Genomic DNA, 22,343 nt, shown 5'->3' with positions numbered 1-22,343 from the left:
GCAAAGGGGATGGTTAATTATGTAAAAGTGATAAAGCAAAATCCCCAGCTTTATTTTGTTTGTTTCCTATCCTGAATAAACTGAGCACAAATATTAGAACAGGCATTAATTAAGATGGAAGCACTCTTTGAGGCTTCTGATGGTTCCTAAAGGAAAGTACCTGCCCTTCAAGCATGGTTTCTCACCTCAGCACCTTCCATAAGACCAGGTACTCGGTGTCTATCTGTGACCCAGTGCTGGGGGAGAGGGAAACAGGGACAGGCAGATCCCAGGAGCTGGGGGCCTGCAATTCTAGTCTAAACAGCAAGCTCCGGGCTCAGTGAGATTATTCCCAAAATCAGTCTGTGGTCTACCCTGCCACACGTGGTAAGCACATCTGTGTATGCACAAAGGAGAGAGGGGATGCTCTTATTCCCCAGGGGGAAATACTTTTTAGAAAAAGAAGTAGAACCTTTTCCCCAAAGTTCCTTATTTAATTGGCATCAGACATCAGAGCTCTAGAGTTTCAACCGTGGGCTAGGTGCTAGGAGTGCTTCATTTGGTCAGCTGAAGGCGTTAGTTCCAAAGCACGCTTGTTCCCTTAGGTTTCTCTCATATACTGCGTGTCCCCGGGTGATGCGATCCATGACTTTTCTAGGATGGAGGCATGAGATGAGACTTGGGCTGGTTGTCACATTCCTGTACTGTGTGTCTTGGCTGTCAGGGCTGTGGACTGACACTGAGTGTCTTGGCTCTTAGGATTGCAGACTGACAGATCTACCCTTTTTTTCTTTCAGCTTTGCTTTTTCTTTCTTTCTTTTTTTTTTTTTTTTTTTTTAATATAAGCTCAAATCTGGTTGCTTTATGAGTGATTTTTTTAAGCTCATTTTTTTAGTGCTGGCTTACACATTAAAATAATGTCCTATGTGATTCAAGCAAATCACTGGGAGTCAGATTTGGGACTTGAAGATTTACTTCAAACTACAAAGAGAGTCTCAAAATAGATTTGGTCAAGTGCCTAAAATTAATGCATCTAAGTAGCTTGAGTTAGTAATAAGGCCATCAAGTAAAGAAAACAATAAATTAAACATTTTCAAGCTCATGGTCAAAAAAAAATCTGACAAATTCTCTTAAATCATTTAAAGTTGGTTTGAATTAGCATTTGACTTATTAGTAGGATATATATTCAAAAATCCTATTACTCTTGCTTTTGACAGTTGTGTGACTTCTTGCCTTAGTTGACATGTCCCTAAAATTTATGTAGAAGACATTAACCATCCATCTTAATTTTGACACTACAATTTACTCTTCCAGAAAAAAAAAAAAAAAAAAAATGCAGTTTTGAAGGGAAGGAAAACCCATGCAATAGAATTTTCTCAGATTCACCTTAAAATTTAGATTTTTTAATAAGAAATTTAAAGCAAAATATTCCATAAAAGAAATTGCTCTGGTGTCTGGTACTTTTAATACAAATGTTTCATATGATTAGAGTCTTGGTCATAATTAACAAGTCATTATAAGGCATTTTGAGGTATGATGGCGGACACTTGTGATTCTAACAGCTGAGAGATAAGGACCAGAGGCGGGAGAAAAGTTCAAGGGCAAGCTGAGCTACTAGTAAGATTCTGCATTTTAAAAAATGATAAAAATCTTAAGATATTGTCATAATCATCTCTTAAGCATTAATGAATTAAAACAGAAGAAGATTCACCTTGCAGGAGACTTTTAAGTGCATGTTAAAGCTGTTACTCTTTTGCTCTGGCATCCCTTGGCTATTTGCTGAGGAATTTATCAGGCCTAACTATATAATAGGAAGAATTTGAAAAGGGTAGGCTTATAGGTCACTCAGACTAGAATTTGAATTTGTTTCTTATAGCTGAATCAATTCATCTCTCTTGGCTCCGTTTCCTCATTTGTTGAATTGAGGGGATTGCTAACCACCAGGCGTGTTGAGTGGACCTTGAACAGTCTTTGCCTGTTTTAGCAAGACATATTTGGTGGTGTAGTTTGAATGAAAAATGTCTCTCAAAGGCTCATATATTTGAACATTTGGTCCGTGGTTGTTAGGGAAGTTGTAGAACCTTTAGGAGGTGCAGCCTCCCTAGAGGAGGTACTGTGGGACAAAATCTTTAGGGGGTGTGATCTTGCTGCTCACCTCTGGGGGCCGACTTTGAAGGTTTATAGCCTCTCCCTACTTCCAGCATAGTGTCTCTGCTTCCTGGGTCTCAGCTTCATGCTTCTGCTGCCATGCCTCTATACACTGACCTCCAACTCTCTGGAACCAACCATAAGCCAACATAACTTTTTTTCCTTAAGTTGCTTTTGGCCATGGTGATTTATCAAAGCAACTAAACTGTGACTAATCTACTTACAGCAACCAGAGCACACCCGCCTTATAGTCGTAATTCATCATGGATGCCACCTTTTCTTGTTGAAGGCATGAGGTCAAAGGAAACTGTTTCTAAGCCCACTCTTGCCTCTATTTAACTTAGTCAGACTTGCCTTTTGAGACATGATGATTACTTCCATAAAATGCATAAAAATATCTCTAAGTACACATACATTACAATTTTATAAGTTAGCCATGGAAAGGGCTCTTAAGGCCGATCCTTACAGAATGGATGAACTTTAGAGTCACAGACCCACTGTTTCATTTTAAGTCAGTAAGTTAACCTTTGAGGGTCCAGTTCATGGTACCCAAATTCCAAGGGTATTGATGAAAAAAAATCTTTCTATTACTTCCTACTGAGACTCAGAGTTAGTGTGGTTCTTCTGTGAGTCCTAGCCAGCAAGTTCACTTAAACAAATTATAAAGAAGAGTTGTTTTGTTTTCAGGGATATAGAGTTGAAGCAAAGATCATCTGGACGCTCTCGAATGGTGCTTGCTCATCTTGCTTTGCCATAGTCATCGCCTTTGTTCTTTCTTTCTAGAAATAATTTGGTCTAAAACAAAAATTAGGATTATAGTACTTCTGGTTAATATTGAGAAATGTGTGGTTTTGAGGCTTCGTTTTTGGATAGGCTCAGTACACAGCCTCAAGCCTACCTCCAACCATTCCTGCAGCCTTGATGTGCAGGGTCTTTATCGAGGGCAGACAGTTTCTGCTTCTCCTGTTCTTTGTGTTCTGCTCTTACATTCTGTCCATTTGTTCCGCAAACACTTAGAACCCGATCAATGTGTTCATCGTCTGCCTTTAAGTAATCCCTATAGGCCTAAAGATCTTAACTCTTTAACAGAAACCCATGGTCTTAGGTTGCTGCTTGTGCTTCTAAGATGCGGGAAGAGGCAGCAGAACTTTGGCTCAATGTCAGTGGCCCAGGAAAGAAGTTTATTAGGCACTCAAGTGCGATAAGAAAGGAATGAAATGATGAAATCTTTTAGAAGTACTTATGAAAAATTTAGACTATGAAATTTTGACTTTGATAAATTAGAAAGCCAGAAACAGAACCAGTTCCCTCTGGGTTTCCTTATCCTACTTATCCTAAATCAGCTAATAATCCTAATGGCTTTAAGTGGGTCTGTAAGTGCCCTGCTGTAAGTGTGACCTCACATACACATAGGAGTTATAGGGAAAGATCAGTCCGAGGAGATGTTAGGAGATAGGTATATGACAGAGAGACCCAGTGTCAAGGGACAGTAAAGAAAGTACAAGCCAGAGTGAATGTGGTTAGGGATCACACTTGATGAGTAACTACCAAGTACCAAGGATACATTAAGATCCAAGCATTAGGATACATGTGTGAAAGAGCGCCCCTCAAAGCTTAAGACATATGGCCCCTGTACTCACGCTATATTGCTTCAAATGTAGCAAGAAGCCAATCTAGGGCAAGTGATGGGGTGAACAAAAATAACCAGCTTGGTGAAAATCAACCATTGTACACAAGAAAGAGATCAAAGAACAGTACATTTGGCCCCTAATTTTAGACTTTTATCTAGCTAATTAAAAAGAACCCTATACCAAGAACACATTGACAAATTCCGAGTTACACCCTGTATTACATGTACTTTTTGCTCATTGTAAAAAAAAAAAAAAAAGAAAAAAAAAGCCAAAAATAAATAAATAAATAAATGTGAATGTCATAATAAATCACTACTAAATTTCACCCTATTAAAAAAAAAGAACCCTATATTATTTGTGAGACTGTAATTGTCAAACTTTTATGAAAAGAACTTTTAAACATTTTTAGATAAAGAAATGACAGGTATTTTGAGATCTACAAGACAAACAGTACATAAGTTTCTAGAATAAGCTATCTCAAAGAATGTAGGCGCTGATGTGTGTGTGTGTGTGTGTGTGTGTGTGTGTGTGTGTGTGTGTGTGTGTGTCTGTGTCTGTGTCTGTCTGTCTGTCTGTCTGAGAGTTGGTACTCATGAATTCAACTGCTAATAGAAAGTATTCATTCAGGGAATTATCACTTCTGAACTGAACATTATTCCCTGACAGGAAAACCATCTACAGTGCATTTACGTTACACTATCATATGGTCAGTCAGCCAGAGGTTACCTGAAGTATAGTAGACTTGTACATCATGATGGTGTACCCTGCTGAGACAGGAGAATTGCTTTATTGGGCTCTGAAGTTCAGGTCTACTGTCAGTTATATGGCAAAACTTATCTCTAATTTTTTAAAGAATAATAAAGTATGTTGGAGAATTTGTGTGTGACTGTATACCACTGTGCTGGTTTATATATGTTGGAGAATTAGTGTATGACTGTGTACCACTGTGCTGGTTTATATATGTTGGAGAATTAGTGTATGACTGTATACCACTGTGCTGGTTTATATATGTTGGAGAATTAGTGTATGACTGTATACCACTGTGCTGGTTTATATATGTTGGAGAATTTGTATATGACTGTGTACCACTGTGCTGGTTCATAGAAGTGCAGTCACAGATTGTGGTATGTGCTGGGGGTTCCTGGAACCAGTCCCCTATGGAAGCTGAGGAAAATTAATTTGGCTGGGTGGTAGTGGCACACACCTTTAATTCCAGCACTTGGGAAACAGTGACAGGTGGATGTCTGTGAGTTAAAGACCAGCCTGGTCTACAGATCTAGTTCCAGAACAGCCAGGCCTAAACAGTGAAGCCCTGTCTTGAAAAGGAGGGATGAAAAAGAAAAAGAAGAAATTTATTTGTTCACTATGTGTCATTTATTTGCTGTTGTTTGGAAGGAAAAAAATTTTCCCTCAATTTAGAGATAAAGAGAATAAATGTGGTTAAGTAAATGCTTAATATTTCAACTAGAGTATATAAAAGTCTGTCTTAGATATAGAAAGCAGTCTGATTGTAATTGATCTGTACATTGGGCTTTAGGGAAGTGACCGCAAGGATACCTGAGAAAAGCTGTGTGTAACTGGGTCTTATAATGTGGCCTCTATAGTGGAACACAGACCTAGCACTTTGTGTGTCAGGGACTGGCTCTTACCGCATTCCCCAGGCCAGTCTCAAACTCAAGGGCTCAAGTAGTTCTGCCTTAGTTTCCTGAGTCGCTGGGGCTTCAGATGTGTGACACCATCATGGCTCCAGCACTGTCCAGTGCTTCTCCATTTCTGCATCTCTTAACAGGCCTCAGGTAACCCCCATCCAGCTGGAAAGGGTCACTCACAGGCTCTCCTAACCCCCTCAAGTCCTTTCCCCGTGTGCCCACCAGTTGAACTTGTTATAACATGGCAGCTGGTTTCATCAGAGTATGCAAAAACAGAACAAGAAAAATTGAGCGTCCTGAAGTGCTTCTCTCTTAGAATCCCATCTTTTTTTTTTCATATTCTGTTCATGAGAAGCAAGCACATGGTCCATGCTCAGGAAGGAGCCTATACAGTGTGGTGAATACACAATAGTGGTGTTGTGGGGAGCCCTGTCTAAAGTGACTTGACATAAAACCCTAATCCAGAAAGCCAGACCTGAAGTCAGAGTTCATTGGACTGCTCAGTTTCCGGTTGTGCTCACTTGAGCTTTTGTCTGGTGTTTTCTGTGGTCCTCACTCTGTGTTAGAGTGACCTCTAACCTCACCTGCTAGTGCAGGTGGATTCAGATAGGATGCATTTAGGATTGCTGATTTTTTTTTCTTCTTTCTGGGCTAGCCATGGTGTGTGTTTGTGTGTACATATGTCTGTGTTGTTTACATTGAGTACTCGGTGTAGCATATAAAAGATGAGAAAGAAGTTGACTCCATTTGTGACATGACAGAATCAGGTAAAAAGTGCCTTGCTGTTTTCGGTATATATTAGTCAAACTAAAAGTAAAGATGTGCTTAACAAGCCTACTTCCCTCATCGGAGTGCTCTACTGAACTGTTGTCAGAAACACGGAGGGGAGGTTTCTGTGTAAAGTGCTGTCTGCCATTTCTCTAGATGCTGTTTGTAATGTTATCTGAAAATATGTCTGGGTTTTCCCAAGCCATTTACACAACTTTAATGGCTTGCTTTCCTATCTAAAAAACCCAGTATGTTCTTTAAATTTAGACCCTGAGTTACCAAAGACAAAAACAGTAGATACTTGATGGGAGCCTGGCCTGGAGAGGACAGTGGTGGAGGCACAGAGTAGGACTCTGGTGATGGCTTTAAAGTCTGAAAGTCTCAGGACTTTCTAGTTTCCTAACTGTACTAAAATGCTGGTGATAAGTACTAAAAAATCCTAAAACTTCCTTGTTCTTTCTAAGGGTAAAAGGCTGCTGCTGGCTTAGGCGAGTAACACTTGTAGCCTAAGAGCAGTAGGATTAAATAATGTGGCCTTTGTTCTGTCTCAGCAAAGAACTGCAAGACTCTAACTGAAGCATGCTAGCTGGACACTTAGAGAAGTGATTATAGCTTTTATTAATAAGTTGTAAAAAGTTTCCTATGAAAGCTGTCTAAGGGAAAGCTGAAAGACCCTGGGGAGGGGGGCAGTATGGAAAAATTCTTCTACGTGGAAAAAGGGGGAAAATTCCTCTCTAAGGGGGGGGGGGAGCAAAGATTCTTCTAAGGGAAAAAAATCTCTCTTGTCCTCTGTACTTATCCATCTTTCAGAATACATAACCACATGTTACAAAGTTCATAAGTTCACACACAAAGTCAAATCATAAATTGAAATATAAGTTTACAGCAGAGAATGCTTACATGCTTATCCATTAGGAGTAATTATCTGGCTAAACATCCATCACCTGTCACAGCTCCACAGGTTCACTGAAGGTTTAAAACCATAACTAAGTTATTGGTGAAATTCTGTATAGATAAACCCAGTCAATATGTTATCTTCTGTCCTAGCACCTGTAATAGATTGTTAGTTCCCCTTTTATGACCTTTGGTTAATTGTTTTACAACCTCTTAGAATGTGCTCTGAGTAGGAGAAAGTCTGGTTACTATCTAAGTGGCAGTTAACTGGTGACACTTGGGAGACTGGCAGAGTTCTCACTGCAGTTTTGACTGTCAGAAAAGGATCCAATAGCAGTCCCAATATAAAAGGGCTTAATAATCACTGATATTATTTTAGGAATTCTTATAGGATCATCATTAAGACTTAAGTCATTTATATGTCTATATAGCATCACTACAAGTACATCTTCGTAGATCTGCAGAGATCTGCTTCAAAGGTTTTGACTATTACTTAGTGATTGTTACATATGTTTAATAATAACAGGAAAAGCATATTACTCCCCAGCTTTTCCCTAAATCAGGATTTTAGAGAGAGGCCCCAGTCTTTCTTTTAAGCTCCCTTTTATCAGAGAGATAAGGTGTTCACAGAGGGGGTTGGCTGTTTACCTTGTTAGAAAGGTACAATGGAAGGGAAGGAACAAAGGGAGGGGAATCATGGGAATGGGGTCCCAAGGTTAGTGTGGGGTGAAAACTTGTTTTGTAGTTTCCCTCAGATCTAAGATACAGGAACTTACTCTTAATTACAGATAGAGACCTTAACTTGCAAGGATTTAGGAACTTATTCTTTAACTGCAAACAAATTTCAACCTGCACAGGAAAAAAGGAACTTATCCTTAACTGACTTACCTGCAAACAGAAACTTTAACCTGCAAGGTCTGTTATTCCTGTTTTGCTCTCACAATATGATAAACCTTCAAACACTGTTAAGTAAAATAACTTTAAAAATGATGGGAAATAAATTTAAAAGTTACATCAGAAACTAGCCCAGAAGAAAGTAGTAATGGAAAGACAGAGATGAAGAAGAGGTAAGACAAACAGCAAAAATTAAATTGGAAGATACAGTTTAACTTTATCAGTAATAAAAATAAATGTGAAATCAGGCAAGATGGATTTCTAAGTTCCAAGACAGCCAGGATTACGCAGGAAACCCTGTCTTCAAAAGCCAAGAGAGTGCTGGAGAGATGGCTCAGTGGTTAAGAACACTGACTGCTCCTCCAGAGGTCCTGAGTTTGATTCCCAGCAACCACATGGTGGCTCACAACCATCTGTAGTGGGATTTGATGCCCTCTTCTGATGTGTCTGAAGACGGCTACAGTGTACTTATATATAAAATAAATGAATCTTTAAAAAAAAAAAGAAAGAAAAGAAAAGCCAAAAGAAACAAAGAAGCAAAGAAAGATGAATAACTGGACAACCCACTTGGACTGCAGGGATTATCAGTATCAGTATTAAAAATCATAACTATATGCTGGATAAATAAAGTGGAAATAGAAACATAATGGGAAAAATCAACAATCAGGAGGTTTAAAATGTGTGTGTGTGTGTGTGTGTGTGTGTGTGTGTGTGCGTGCATTCTTGCACACATGTGAGAGTGTGGGTGTGTATGCTATGACTCCTGAGTAGTCAGAGGACAACTTTTGGAAGTCAGGGGTCTCTTGGTTTTCTGCCGCTGTGCTCCACACTTGGGGCTAGCTGGTCCATGAGCTTCCTGCCCATTCTCCTGTCTCCTTCCCCAGCTCACAGTAAGTGTCCTGGGATTACGAATGCCTTCCACCCCGTCCAGCTTTTTATGTAGATTTCAGGGGTTGAACTCAAGCTTGTTCAGCAAGTACTATTATTACCCACTGAGCCACTGCACACACACACTTTTTTTTAAATCAATAAAAATTGATAATCTTGTGTTGAATTGACAAAAAAACAAACTCAAATTATTAGAATAAGAAAGAGACAATGCTTCTGACCTTACATGAATAATGACTATTAAAGAGTTCATGAACGGTCCCATGCCAATAAATCGCCCAACTTAAGTATAGTAGTCATATCACTGGGAATCTCTGTTAGTTGATGGCATGTTCAGCTAGTGATTGGCATCGTGCTGTCTTTGCAGGCTGCTGCCTTCTCCTCTCAAGGATGCAGTGGAAGTGTCAACCTGGAGAAGATGCTACACAATGCAGGAAGTGAACTCAGCCCTCAGTAAGATCCAGCTGGTGGGATATTCTCAGAAAATTGTGAGTGTTTTCATGAGTGATGTCAGTTTGTTGAGTCCCTGGGGGATTCTCGTAGCTCCTTGTCCAAGCTGCCCAGTCACCTTCTTGTGAGTTTCAAGGAAAGAGAATGCAGGTGGAGTCTCCACCCTCCACACCCTTCAGTGGTGCTCATTCATCACCCCATTCACTGACACCCCTAGAACTGGGTTGGTCAGCTGGTAAGGAGTCTGGAGAAAGGCATTTGTTCCACCCTGTCACCTGAGAAACCAGTCACAAGTTCACCCATCTGAGACAGAGGCTGAGGAACAGAGGAGCAGTTTGCCAAGGGTTAATAGTGAGCTGGTCTAATGCTAAGGATTCCTGCTGTTGTTGACCTGCAGCTGAGGCCACTCAGAACTGGACCTATCCTAAGGTGGAAAGGGAAAACTGGTCTTCGACTCTTGGCTGTGTTTCCTAACTTGCCTTTTAATGCCCCCGGGGCCTGGTGACAGCATGAGAAGGGACAAAGGTGGCCACCATCATTTGTTTCCAGTTGGCTTTAAATAAGAACATCCCTGTTGCTTGTCCCCTTTAAACCGACTTGGCTTGCTAACCGCTGGCATGTTCTTTGTGTGGTTCTTTTAGGAGCTTTTTGGTGCTGTCCAGGTGACCCCGCTGAGCTCTGGCTATGCCCTTGGAAGCTCCAACTGGATTATCCAGTCCCATTATGAGAAAGTATCTTATGTCTCCGGATCCTCCCTACTTACCACACACCCTCAGGTAAGTTAGTTTTTAATCACCACCAACCTATGTATATTTAATTCAAATTCGGAGTGTTGCTATACTATGTAGTATACTTTGAACAGTTTTCAAACCTTCATAATCTCTTAGGATACTTAGGAGAGTTAGTTAGACTGTTTTGGTCCCCAGGCTTAGGATCTGCTTTCTTCAGAAGAAATTCTGTTGTGCTCAGGGTCACCTCTAGGATGATGATTCCCGGTCCTTCTAAGACCCTGGCCTGATGTAGGACACAGAAATGGTTGGTTCTCTCAGCATGTACTAACTGTCAGTGTCAGGATTGAATGAGCACTAGGCAAGGTCTCTGCTGGTAAATCTTGTCTTCAGTTGAGAGTGACCAGGACAAAGATGAGCAGATAAATGAGCCATGTGGCTTAGACTGAGATAGAAGTCCCAAGGACAGCACAGCGGCCTTAGTTCTAGAGGAGTGGAGATAGTTTAGATTGCACATTCCATCTGAAACCTAGAATAAGGAGCCAAGTAAAGCTGTGAGGCAGTGCCTATCAAGATGGCCCATGGGGTCCCTGGAGCAGAACAGGCAGGGCATTGTTGAAGCCCTCGTGGCTGCCGTATACTACACAGCCAGGGAAGAGGCAGGGGCAGCTCACTCACACACGCCTTAATGGATTGGGATGAGTTCTGAGTGTGTGTGTGTGATCCATCTCTACCCGATTCCTTGAGATATGGTCTCTTCATGAACTTGAAGGTAACCAGTTTTGCTTGACTGACTAGCCAGTGAGATTCAAGGACCCACCTGTCTCTACCCCAGCTCAGATAGGTTACAGGTATGTGACATCAGGCTCAGCTTTTTAAGTGGGTAGTAGGGATCTGAACTTGGATCTTTGTGCTGCAGAAGCCACTTCCCAAGCCCCTGCCTATTGTATGTTTTGTTTTCTTTTATTGAAACAGGGCCTTACCATGTAGCTCTGGCTGGCTAGCCTGGAACTCACTGTCTAGACCAGGCTAGCTTCCAACTGAGAGATTGACCCACCTCTGCCTTCCAAGTGCTAGGCTTAAAGGTGTGCACCAACCCACAAACACTTCCCATTGTATTTTAATGTCGCTGTTAGGAGATATAAGTAAGTCAAGCATTACAGTTGCATTTGACTATAAGACCTACACAAATATTGCTAGGAATATAATATTTAATCCTTAGGTGTTTATAGGGAACTTACTGTTGATTTTATAAAACCTGGTTCTTTTGGATTTGTAAAGGAAGAGAGGTCAAGATTAGGTAACCAGTTGCTGAATATGTAGATGACTTGTGGGAATCCCTATTATGTTTTATCTTTGAAAATTGTTATTTTATGAATGTAACCTTAAGATGTTGCTGTCTTCATGATAAAGCAGAAGTTGAAGCTTAGACGTGGATCCCAGGCCCTTCTGCCTTAGACCTGCAGCCTGGGCCCTCCACTTCTTCACAGTTCTGCCCCTTCCCTGACGCTTGCTTTGGTCCATACCACAGTCTCCTCATCCTGTCCCCACAGCCTCCTCATCCTGTCCCCACAGCCTCCTCATCCTGTCCCCACAGCCTCCTCATCCTGTCCCCACAGCCTCCTCATCCTGTCCCCACAGCCTCCTCATCCTGTCCCCACAGCCTCCTCATCCTGTCCCCACAGCCTCCTCATCCTGTCCCCACAGCCCCCTCATCCTGTCCCCACAGCCTCCTCATCCTGTCCCCACAGCCCCCTCATCCTGTCTTCACAGCCTCCTCATCCTGTCCCCACAGCCTCCTCATCCTGTACCACAGCCTCCTCATCCTGTCCTCACAGTCTCCTCATCCTGTCCCCACAGCCTCCTCATCCTGTCCCCACAGTCTCCTCATCCTGTCCTCACAGCCTCCTCATCCTGTACCACAGCCCCCTCATCCTGTCTTCACAGCCTCCTCATCCTGTCCCTACAGCCTCCTCATCCTGTACCACAGCCTCCTCATCCTGTACCACAGCCTCCTCATCCTGTCATAGAATTGCTTTCCTTGAGTACATAGGAATCCTTGTCCCTGTGCTCTGTCCCTTTGTGAGATTAGTGCTTGCCATACTTCATACAGAAAGTTCTCATGTTGTAGAAGTGTTTGCTGTGTTTGTGACAGGTAAATGTATGATTTGGACACACTTGTTTGTGTGTACGTGTACATATACATACACCTTACAGAATGGCCAACTCAAGCTGGTTGGCATACTCCATTTTCAAATAGGAAAAGGAAGTCCGTGTGCTGTTAGGAACACCAGCTACTTCCGGTCTGCTGTGTCTATTCAGGTCTTCTGTGGGGGCGGGGCAGGCTCTCATGTATCCCAGGTTGGCTTTAAGCTTGATGTACAGCTAAAGCTGTCCTTGAACATTGTAGTGCCATCATTACAAATGTGCCGCCACCCTGGCTCTTACATTCTTTTACAACCAAGTTTTACCCAGGGTCTGAAGAGACAAGTGTCCGTGTCTTCCTGTAGCTAGCAGAACCCTGGGCCCTTCCCGCTCACTGAGATCAAAACCCCATCAGTGTCATCACAGTCTGCCTCATTGAATCAAATTTTTTATTGGCAGCTGCTTTCATTCTTGATGTATTCTGCCCTAAAAGACAGAAGGGTAACTTGGCTGCCAGCCGCTCTGATTTGTCCTTAGATCAAAACCTTTACAGTACTGTTGACGTAATTTTCAGTAAATTGTCCTTCCAAGGGCCATAAATTTAAAGGGAAAATAAGGTCTCGAGAATAATGAGCAACATGCCTAAATAATTGGTTTTAATCTCCAGTTGGTATCCTTTGCTGTATATAACAAAGGGGGGAAATAGATTTTCTTTCCTGTTGGGTTTGTATTGAATAAGTGGGAATAAAGAAGTTTTAGTTTGAACAAAGCAGCCAAGCACAAAACAAAACAGTGGCTCTGGAACTATATCTGGCCCAGTACTTATTCTGAAAATGTTTTCTTGGGTTACAGACTCACCTGTTTGTTTGTGACTCGCTTATGGCAGGTTCCAAGGTAAACGTCACAGGAAGTCTGCACCTGGTCTGCCAGGTTGGAGCCCCTGTGCGCAGAGGAACAGCACACAAGCTGGTGCGGTGATTGTAAACACAGGGAGGAGGCCAGGAGAGGAGCGGTGGCATTAGAGAAACAAGGCAAGGCTTTCATCCCAGAAACCTTGATGCTGGACCAGCAAGATGGCTTAGTGGTAATGGTGCCTGTTTGCCAACCCTGGTGACCTGCAGTCGGTCCCTGGGACCCACGTGGTGAAAGAGAGAACGGACCCACTGGTTGTCCTCCTACCAGGCCACAAGTGCACACACATGCTCACAGAATAAATACAGACTTCAATATGATTTTTAAAAATGTAGAGCATTTATTGATGGCTACTGTCTTCAGAGAAGGAAAAAGGAAGTCAGAGATGCTGTGTGTGGAAGGCATTGAGGATAGGGATAATAGGATAATGCATTTGACAAAGAGTGGCCAGGTGAAAGAAAGTAAGAATTTTAGCTAGAAATACAGCTAGGACCTGTGTTGACGGCAAGTCTAGAAACAAACTAGAGAATTGTCATACTTCCTTTAATTATATAAATCAGAGACCAGAGCTCAGTCTACAGGAAAATGTTTACCATAGACTGCAAGGAAGAAAGAGAGAACAACATTGGGACCACAGCAGAGAGTGTCGTGAACAAAAAGGAAGGGCCCTGCCACTCGGCACCACGCCCAGCCCTCCAACTGCAGTGCCTCTTCGACAGCAGGATTAACACAAGTGAGGCTTGCTACTGTCCTTAGTGTGTGCCACATTTTAAAGGGAGTGCTTTTGCAGGTCCTTAGATGCAATACGTCATGATCCGCACCTCTTTATCAAGGACTTTCTCCTCTGTTCTCCATTTTTGATGTTTTTAAAAGACATGACCTCTTATAGAATGCTTTCACTGAGTCTGATGTAATAATATGAACCATTAGTGCATTTTGTTCTTTATTCTGCCCATTATTTCCTTCCTTATATCTTCTAGTTAACTCTTGCTTTACCCATTTAATCTTTGTAAATCTGAAAAACTCTCCTTTTGTCATTTAACTGTTAGATTTTTGGTGTGCGATACTTAGTGGTTCGTCTTAAACAGGTCATAATGTGCATGCACCACAGTGTTCATTCCTTAAATAACGCAATGGTATGTTACTACAGTTTTGTTTTTAGTCCCTTCTGTGGATAGACTCGGGTTAGACAGGACTTTTTTTTTTAATTCTTGTTTTTGTTGCTGGTAGCATAATTAATCGTACATACTAATGTATCTCCCAATGCTATTCCCACACGTGTGTGTAAAGCACACTAATTATAGCCAGCCACTGTTCCTTGGTTCTCAGCACCTCCTCTTCCCAGTGCCTTATAATCACCATCCTCTTTGGTTAGTGTGAGGGTGGGTGTGGATTATTCATTTTTCTATCCTTTTTTTCTTTGAGCACATGAAAGAGAACGTGCTGTACTCTGCTATCTGCATTTCTGTAGCTGGTAATTTCCTAGTGTACTGTTCCCAGTTTGTTCCCAGTCACACCCATCTCGCTGCACATGTTAAGACTGTGGTGGTTGTTCTGAGTGATGCGGTATCTGCCGTGTTCCCTTCATCAGTCCTTGTCTTTCCAGCACCCACACAGAGTTTATATCTTTGTCACATTTGTGCTTTTATAAATGTGTATCCCTTCCCATAAATCTAAAGAAAATACTGTAAATTTAAAGCCCTTAAAAACCATTGTTCAGATCTGAGGTGGCCACTTGGTTGGTTGGTTTGATTTTGTATTGCTGACAATTTTCTTCTTCTAAATTTCTTGTTCTGTTTTTTTGATGCAGTACTTTGATGTGGATGTTCCACAGTGAAAGCTAAACATCATATAATTGGAACAATGGCCACAAGAAAGCTGAGATACAAAGTCCCCAAATCTTTGGTGCCTCTGGCTCAGTTACTGCCCCACCCCTTGTAAGCCAGGAGAGGATCACAGCTGGCTGGCCTGTGTGTCTTTCTCCATTGTTTGTCTCTGGTGTGGGTACTGTCTCTCCTCAGTATTTCCTTCTCTCAAAAATAATGTGTGCTGCCTAAGTGCAATCCTGTGTGTTTATATATTAATTTCCTCCTTGAATCAAAGCTATTCTCTAACCCCACCCCTTAGCAGTAGAGCGTCTGAGGATCCAAGAGAAGAAAAGATGCTGAGTGTGACCTTTACAAAGGTTCTGATAGGGGAAGAGCTTTCCTCCACAGTGCAGCCGAACAACGTTATTATAAGACCAGGAGTCCACTGGAGTCTAGGGCTAGGGAATGGGGTTTGAACTGGATTTGGAGGGCAGAGTTGTACTTTATGGTTAGGGAAGTATGTCTTCCTTTCCTAGGCAGTAAATCCCTGACTGTTTCATTTGTAGGGCTTTTCACTTTTGAGATTTCCCTGCATTGTTGCTGACTACTGTTTTCACTTTCTCTCAGCCAGGCTGCCATTTCTCCTGTATACTTCAGTCTGTAGTCTTCTGCACACTGGCCTGCTTCTGGCTGGATTCTGTTTCACATCTAAGAGTGGTATCAGTACCTCACCTCAGGGGCCTTGTTCTGCATTTTCCTGTCCTCTTGGCCTTCATTGTCTTCTGTAAGTGTCGTTATGACCAAAGCCAATCCCTGTTTCAGGCTGCTGACTTCTCAGTGCCCACCCTGTCCAGAGACGGCATTCTGACATTTTTACCCTTTGCCAGTTCCACCTTCTCATTTTACTACTGGATTCTGCACATGCACACACAGGCATGCACACCTTCATATGCACATGTGTGTACATACACACCACTGCATTTGCACACACAAAAACATAGAAGTCAAGTGGAAAGACAGCAAGACTGTTGGGAGGGAAGAGGGAGAAAAGGAAGGCAGAGGAAAAGTGAATCTGATTAGTGTGGATTGTACATGTGAAGGGAAGTGTCACAGTTAAACTTGTTATTTTATAAGTGAGAGTGTGCCTATAGACTTATAGCCAGGTGGAGGTAGTACATGCCTTTGATCCCTGCACTCGGGAGGCAGGTAGATCTCTGAGCTTAAGGACAGGCGTAGCTACACAGAGAAACTCTGTCTCAAACAAAATATTAAAGTCACTTGTGACAAATTTAGTAGACAGTTCTCACTAGCCTTAGAGTTTTTGTTTTGCCTGCATGTGTGTGTGCGTCCTTCCAGCCCCCCAATCATAGAGCTTTTACCATTCCATCTGTTTATAGCATCCGTGAGGTGCTTTTAATTCTTGAGCTGAGCAAGATAAGGTTTTCTATTTGTGTTTAAGGTATCCCCCTTTTATCACTCACTGGGTGCTGTTGACACCAGTGATGCCTGTATTTTCCCTTGAGAAGTACAGACATGTGAAGTGTCACCTGGGGTTGGAGGGTGTCACTAAAGCCTGTATCTGTTCTGGAGCCCTGGGAGTCGATGAGGCTGTCTCTGCTCAGGGCCGAAATTACAGACATCTGCAAACTGGAGTGCCAAGTATCTTGTAATGGTTCCAGCTCAGTAGTGCTCACACCAGAGCACTGCCCTACATTTGTCTGTGGGATTTGGATTTTCAAAAGACGGTATTGATGGCTGAGGCTCAGAGATAGTGTCATTTCAGTGGGGTTTGTCCCATTGTGTGTTCTTCTGGATCAGTCATTCTTACACTTTCTGACCACCCAGTTAAATCTGCAAAGGCAACACAGAATCATATACAGCATCTCAGGGAATCTTGGGCCCCTCTGAGGTCTACCTCCATCTCAGTCAGTATCGGCTAATGTATATATAAAACCGTTTCAGTCTTAAACCAGATGCACTGCTGGATCCCTTTGTTACCTTTCCTTCTGTACACAGGAAACAGTCCAAGGCTGTTGCACAGCTACTGTAAAAACCGCCGTGCCCCCACCAGTGCACTTCCTTCCTTTTGTGGAAACAGTGGTACATAAGTATGGAGCTGAGACGTTCTGTCCAAGAAGGGAAAAGGCTGCTAGACACATCAGCAAACCTCTGAGGAGAGGAAACAAGCCAGTTGTGCACTGCATGTTCCACACTGAGCCCTCTGCGCCAGTTAAAGGCATTGATAACAGAACCACACCTTGTTTTTAACAAAATAATGAAGTCAGTGCCCCTGTACTCAATATACTCCTATACTCAGTGTTAAAGGAGAGTCTCTTAAGAGTTTTGGATACTCAAAGGTGACAGTGCAAACTTGGAGCTGTGCTGGGCTGCTCTGTTTGGATGTTCTTGGAGCTGTGCTGGGGAGTACACTGCAGTGTGGAAAGGAGGAATGAGACTTCTTCATAAAGCATATGGCCCGGGCTTTTCAGGACAAATAGTCGCAAGATGAAAACATTTATGGACTCGCCAGCCTCTCAGTTCTTACAGCTGTTTCCAACCAAATCCTGGTTTATGCAGAAAAGCAGAATGTTTTTAAGTTCTCTGGGAATCACAGTTTAAATCATGCCAGGTAAAAATAAGTGCCAAAATGTGCCAGTGGGGTTCACAGTTCACAAGCAGGGAGAACGTGTGAGCTCCCAAGACTCACAAAGCTCAACTGAAGGAGGTGGTCAGGACTGCCCGTCTCATAGGGACTGGCTCAAAGCTTGTTCCAATTATACAGCTAGTTGTGCAGTTGGGAAGAACTAAGTTTCTAACCAAGTTTTTTTTTCTGGTTCTTCTACCCTTGATACACAGGTAAATCACCTCTCCTCTGTCTTCCCATAACGTGCTTGCCTCCCACTCTTCAGTTATTCTTTTTTTCTATTGGATATTCTCTGTATTTACATTTCAGATATTATCCCCTTTCCTCCAACTCCCATCCCCCCTGCCCCTCCCTTTGCCTTTATGGAGGTGCTCCCTCTCCCACCTCAGAGCCTTGGCATTCCCCTACACTGGGAAAACAAGCCTTCGTTGGACCAAATGCCTCTCCTCCCACTGATGCCAGACAATGCTGTCCTCTGCTACATATGCAACTGGAGCCATGGGTTCCTCCATGAGAACTCTTTAGTTGGTGTTTTAGTCCCTGGGGGCTGTGGTGGGTTTGGTTGGTTGATAATTTTGTTCTTCCCATGGGGTTGCAGACCCTTTCAGCTCCTTCAGCCCTTTCTCTAGCTCCTTCATTGGGGTCCTTGTGTTTAGTCTGATGTTTAGCTGCAAGCATTCTCAACTGTATCTGTGTGGCTCTGGCAGAGCCTCTGAGGAGCCATCCATATCAGGTTCCTGCCAGTAAGCACTACCTGGCATCAGCAATCGTATGTGGGTTTAGTGGCTGCATATGGGGTGGATCCCCAGGTGAGGCACTCTGGATGATCTTTTCTCCAATCCCTGCTCCTCCGTTTGTCCCTTTATTTCCTCCCATGAGTGTTTTGTTCCTTTTAAGAAGGGCATCCACATTCTGGCCTTCCTTCTCTTTGAGCTTCATAAGTTCTGTGAATTGTTTCTTGGGTATTCCGAGCTTTTGGGGCTGGGATCCGCTTATCAGTGAGCATATACCATGTGTGTTATTTTGTGACTGGGTTACCTTACTCAGGATGATAGCTTCTAGTTCCATCCATTTGCCCAGGAATTTCATGAAGTCATTGTTTTTAAAAGCTAAGTAGGGGAGTCTCCAAGATGGCCGCGTGGGGAAGGAGGCGTCTGGGTCCGGGCGGCGGCGGCGGCTCCCGAGAGAGGGAAACAACAGTATTTGTAATGAAGAACATCAAACTCTGAGCTGTAACCCGAATTCTTGTCCAAATTGAGCATACTGACAGCGAGCACAGCAAACAGATTGCCGTTTGTCCTGCTGGCCTCTTTGAGGCACACTTACCCATCTAGGAAAGCAGAGCAGGTATCTGTATTCTACCACCTGAGTGCCAGCCTGGACCAGCTCTCAGACAGCCCTGCCTATCCTTTCTTGGGCCACTTGGTGCTGCTCTCAGAGCCCCTGAGATCTCCATGATTGTTGGAATGGTTAGCCTGTCAGCTACAGACTGCTACATTGTGCATGAAATCTACAGTGGAGAGAATGCCCAGGACCAGTTTGAGTATGAGCTGGAGCAGGCGCTGGAAGCCCAGTACAAGTACATTGTGATAGAGCCCACCCGAATTGGAGATGAGACAGCACGCTGGATCACTGTAGGCAATTGCCTGCACAAGACGGCTGTGTTGGCAGGTACTGCCTGCCTCTTCACCCCATTGGCACTGCCCCTGGATTACTCCCACTACATCTCCCTGCCTGCTGGTGTGCTGAGCCTGGCCTGCTGTACCCTCTATGGGATCTCCTGGCAGTTTGACCCTTGCTGCAAGTACCAGGTGGAGTATGATGCCTATAAACTGTCCCGCCTGCCTCTGCACACGCTCACCTCCTCCACACCAGTGGTGCTGGTTCGGAAGGACGACCTGCACAGAAAGAGACTGCACAACACAATAGCCCTGGCTGCCCTGGTGTACTGTGTAAAGAAGGTTTATGAGCTCTATGCTGTATGACTGCAGGAGAGTGGGACGAGAAGCAGAACCACAGGGCCCACAGGACTCAGATCCCTATAGCAACACTGGGTTTTCTCTGTGAAGCAACAGCACCTGGGAAAGTATTTGGTTTAATACTTGTTATTTTTTTAAGCAAAAATAACAGATCATGGGTGTGCCAGGGGTTTATTCAGCTCATTACACTAAGATATCTACTTCCATAACCCAGGAGTGGCTCCTGGGCTGTGGAAGTGTGACTGAGCAATTGAATATGGATAGGAGCCAATGCTACTTTCTGAGGGGTATGAACCTGCTGTGGGGGTGTCTTAAGTATGTTGTTTAACTATACCATTCAGAAGCCAACCGGAAGCTATTGACCATTAAAATTATGAGAATTTCAAAAAAAAAAGCTAAGTAGGACTCTATTATGTAAATGTACCACATTTCTGTATCCATTCCTCTATTGAAGGACATCTGGATTCTTTTCAGCTTCTGGCTATTATAAATAAGGCTGCTATGAAAGTAGTGAAACATGTGTCCTTGTTAGATTTTGAAGTGACTTTGGGTATATGCCCAGGAGAGGCATAGCTGGGTCCTCAGGTATTACTATGTCCAATTTTCTGAGGAACTGCCAAACTGATTTCCAGAGTGGTTGTACCAGCTTGCAATCCCACCAACAGTGGAGGAGTGTTCCTCTTTCTCCACATCCTCTCCAGCATGCGCTGTTACCTTAGCCATTCTGACTGGTGTGAGGTGGAATCTCAGGGTTGTTTTGATTATGCAGTTCCTCGGTTCAAATGTAATTCCCAGGCAAGCATTTCCCAGGAACTTGCTAGAAATGCAGATTCTCAGGCCCTACCTTGGAACAAACCAGAAACTACGGAAGTGAGCTCGGCAGCCTTGTCTTGCACAGCCTCTAGGTTGGTCGTATTGAAATTTAAAACGTAGAATGCATGTGCCTGGCATTCTGAAGGGGGAAGCGCTGTAGAAATAGGAAGCCTTAGCTGTGATTGAAGAACACATGTGGAGAGGGAAACAGTGATTCTGAATGTCTAGTTCAGTGAAGCTGGAGATGAGTGGTGAGGCCTGTCAGTCACAGCAGAATTGTTGCTCGCTGTGGGAGAACTTGCTGTCGGACTAGACACCACAAGAGCAGCATTTGCTCTGGTCCCTCCACTGTTCATACATTCTAATTAGAGCTTTCTTTTCTCTCTCAGCCCATGGACCAAGCTTCTCTCAAAAACAGTGACGTTCTGATTCTCACGGGGCTGACGCAGATCCCTACTGCAAACCCGGATGGTATGGTGGGCGAGTTCTGCAGCAACCTTGGTAAGGGGCCACTCCGTGCTGGACTGGGATTCATTTCCCAACTGAGTCCTACCCTCTGGTGTCTCTTTGAAGCCTCCCAGATCTCATTTGCTTCCACCCCCTAGTTTCCTCCTCAGAATGAATTGTTGGCCACAGCAGGCCTTCTTAAGGAATGTAAATCTGAAAGTAGGCTAGGAGCTGTACAACCTCACTTCAGAATTGTTAGCAGTTTCTAGGAGAGATTCTGAGCATGACCTTACAGACCATGTTAGTTAACCCTTCGCTGTGGTGGGTTCGGGTAACAGCAGAGTCACACCACCTCACTCTGCTTTGCAAATACTAGCACAGAAATGACTCACACCTGAAACTCACAGCAGTGAAAAGCTAGAAGCCTGGAGTTGTCCCACTAATATTTGGTTGCTCTTATTTTTCTTCTTTTGGGAAAATTTTCATTGCAAGCCCTCTAGGATGTTTTCTGCCTGGAAGACACTTATTGTCTTATAGGTTAGAAGGTCAGTGAAATCTCACAATCCTGTCCTTATTTTAAGAAAGTAGGCTGGCTGCTCTAACAAAGTATCCTCATTGGTGTATAAACTAACATCTCTGCTCCATGGTTTGCTTAAGAGAAAAGTTTTACTGTAGATATAAGAGAAAGAACAGGCAGAGGCAGAGTCCAGGGGCTGCAGACAGGGCAAGAAAGAAGAGAACAGCAGGAGACAGAGTAGAGAAAATATAGTAAGAAAATCAGGAGCAGAGCATGAGTGTATGCTGTAAGTGAGGGGAGGGGGCGGTTGGTGGAGGGAGGGAGAGAGGGGGAGGGGGAGGGGAAGAATAGATATATATATATATATATTTGAAGGAGTATCTGAAGGGAGTTTAAGAAGGGCTAGGAGCTAGTGAGGACTCTGACTGTCTAGCAGGTACTTGTGATACTGAGGGAGGCCTGCACAAGCACCACAGGTAGCCATATGTCCCTTCTGTCAAAGTAAAAGAAATGACTCTGTTTGAGGTAGATGGGAACCTGTTGAAAGTTTCTGAGGAATGTTGACTTTATCTAGCCACCAGAAATCTTCCTGTAGTCAAGTAGAGCTCATTTCTGTGTATGCATTTTGAACTTTGGAAAATTCCTTTGGACAAACAGTTGGCTTGGGCAGTGAGCATTTGTCTCACAGTCCTGAGACTGGGAGCTCTGAGACCCAGGTGGCCACCCTTTTCCTGCATCTTCACGTGGAGCAGAGGACTTTAGTCTCCATTCCTCGTCTTACAGAGACACTGTTCTCATCACGGGGCTCTGCCTCCATGACCTAATCTAAACATGGTTACCTCCCTCCTCAAGTCCCTGCTTCAGAGCATCGTCATATTGGCCAGCTGGCTGCCACATGTAAACTCAGCGGGGCAGGGGGCACAGAACATTAAGTCTGATCTAGCCACTGCGGCTGAGCTGAGGGCCGACCTTCACCTCCCAACAACTTAAGCGGCATTACTCTGGCTCCGGGAAGAAGTGACCGTCTCCTACATGCATGGAGAACACTG

General features: G+C 43.5%; 1 protein-coding gene and 1 pseudogene across 2 annotated transcripts in view; both read left to right on the top strand.

The window, feature by feature from the left end:
• The window catches only part of INTS9 (integrator complex subunit 9), an 82,538-nt gene that overhangs the window by 43,686 nt on the left and 16,509 nt on the right, over nucleotides 1-22,343 (top strand). Inside the window, exons 7-9 of the mRNA XM_080926121.1 lie at nucleotides 9,219-9,339; nucleotides 9,943-10,077; nucleotides 20,720-20,831. Coding sequence (XP_080782247.1) covers nucleotides 9,219-9,339; nucleotides 9,943-10,077; nucleotides 20,720-20,831 — 368 coding nt within the window. The remainder of the gene's footprint in view (nucleotides 1-9,218; nucleotides 9,340-9,942; nucleotides 10,078-20,719; nucleotides 20,832-22,343) is intronic.
• Nucleotides 18,669-19,871, top strand: LOC308428497 (transmembrane protein 11, mitochondrial-like; annotated as a pseudogene). Its single transcript has 2 exons — nucleotides 18,669-18,770; nucleotides 19,021-19,871. The product of its transcript is annotated as a transmembrane protein 11, mitochondrial-like (transcript).

This window comes from Micromys minutus, assembly GCF_963924665.1.
Source record: "Micromys minutus genome assembly, chromosome: 12".
Lineage (NCBI taxonomy): Eukaryota > Metazoa > Chordata > Mammalia > Rodentia > Muridae > Micromys > Micromys minutus.
The sequence above is the reverse complement of the archived record's forward strand: the minus strand, read 5'-3'. Positions and strand labels throughout refer to the sequence as shown.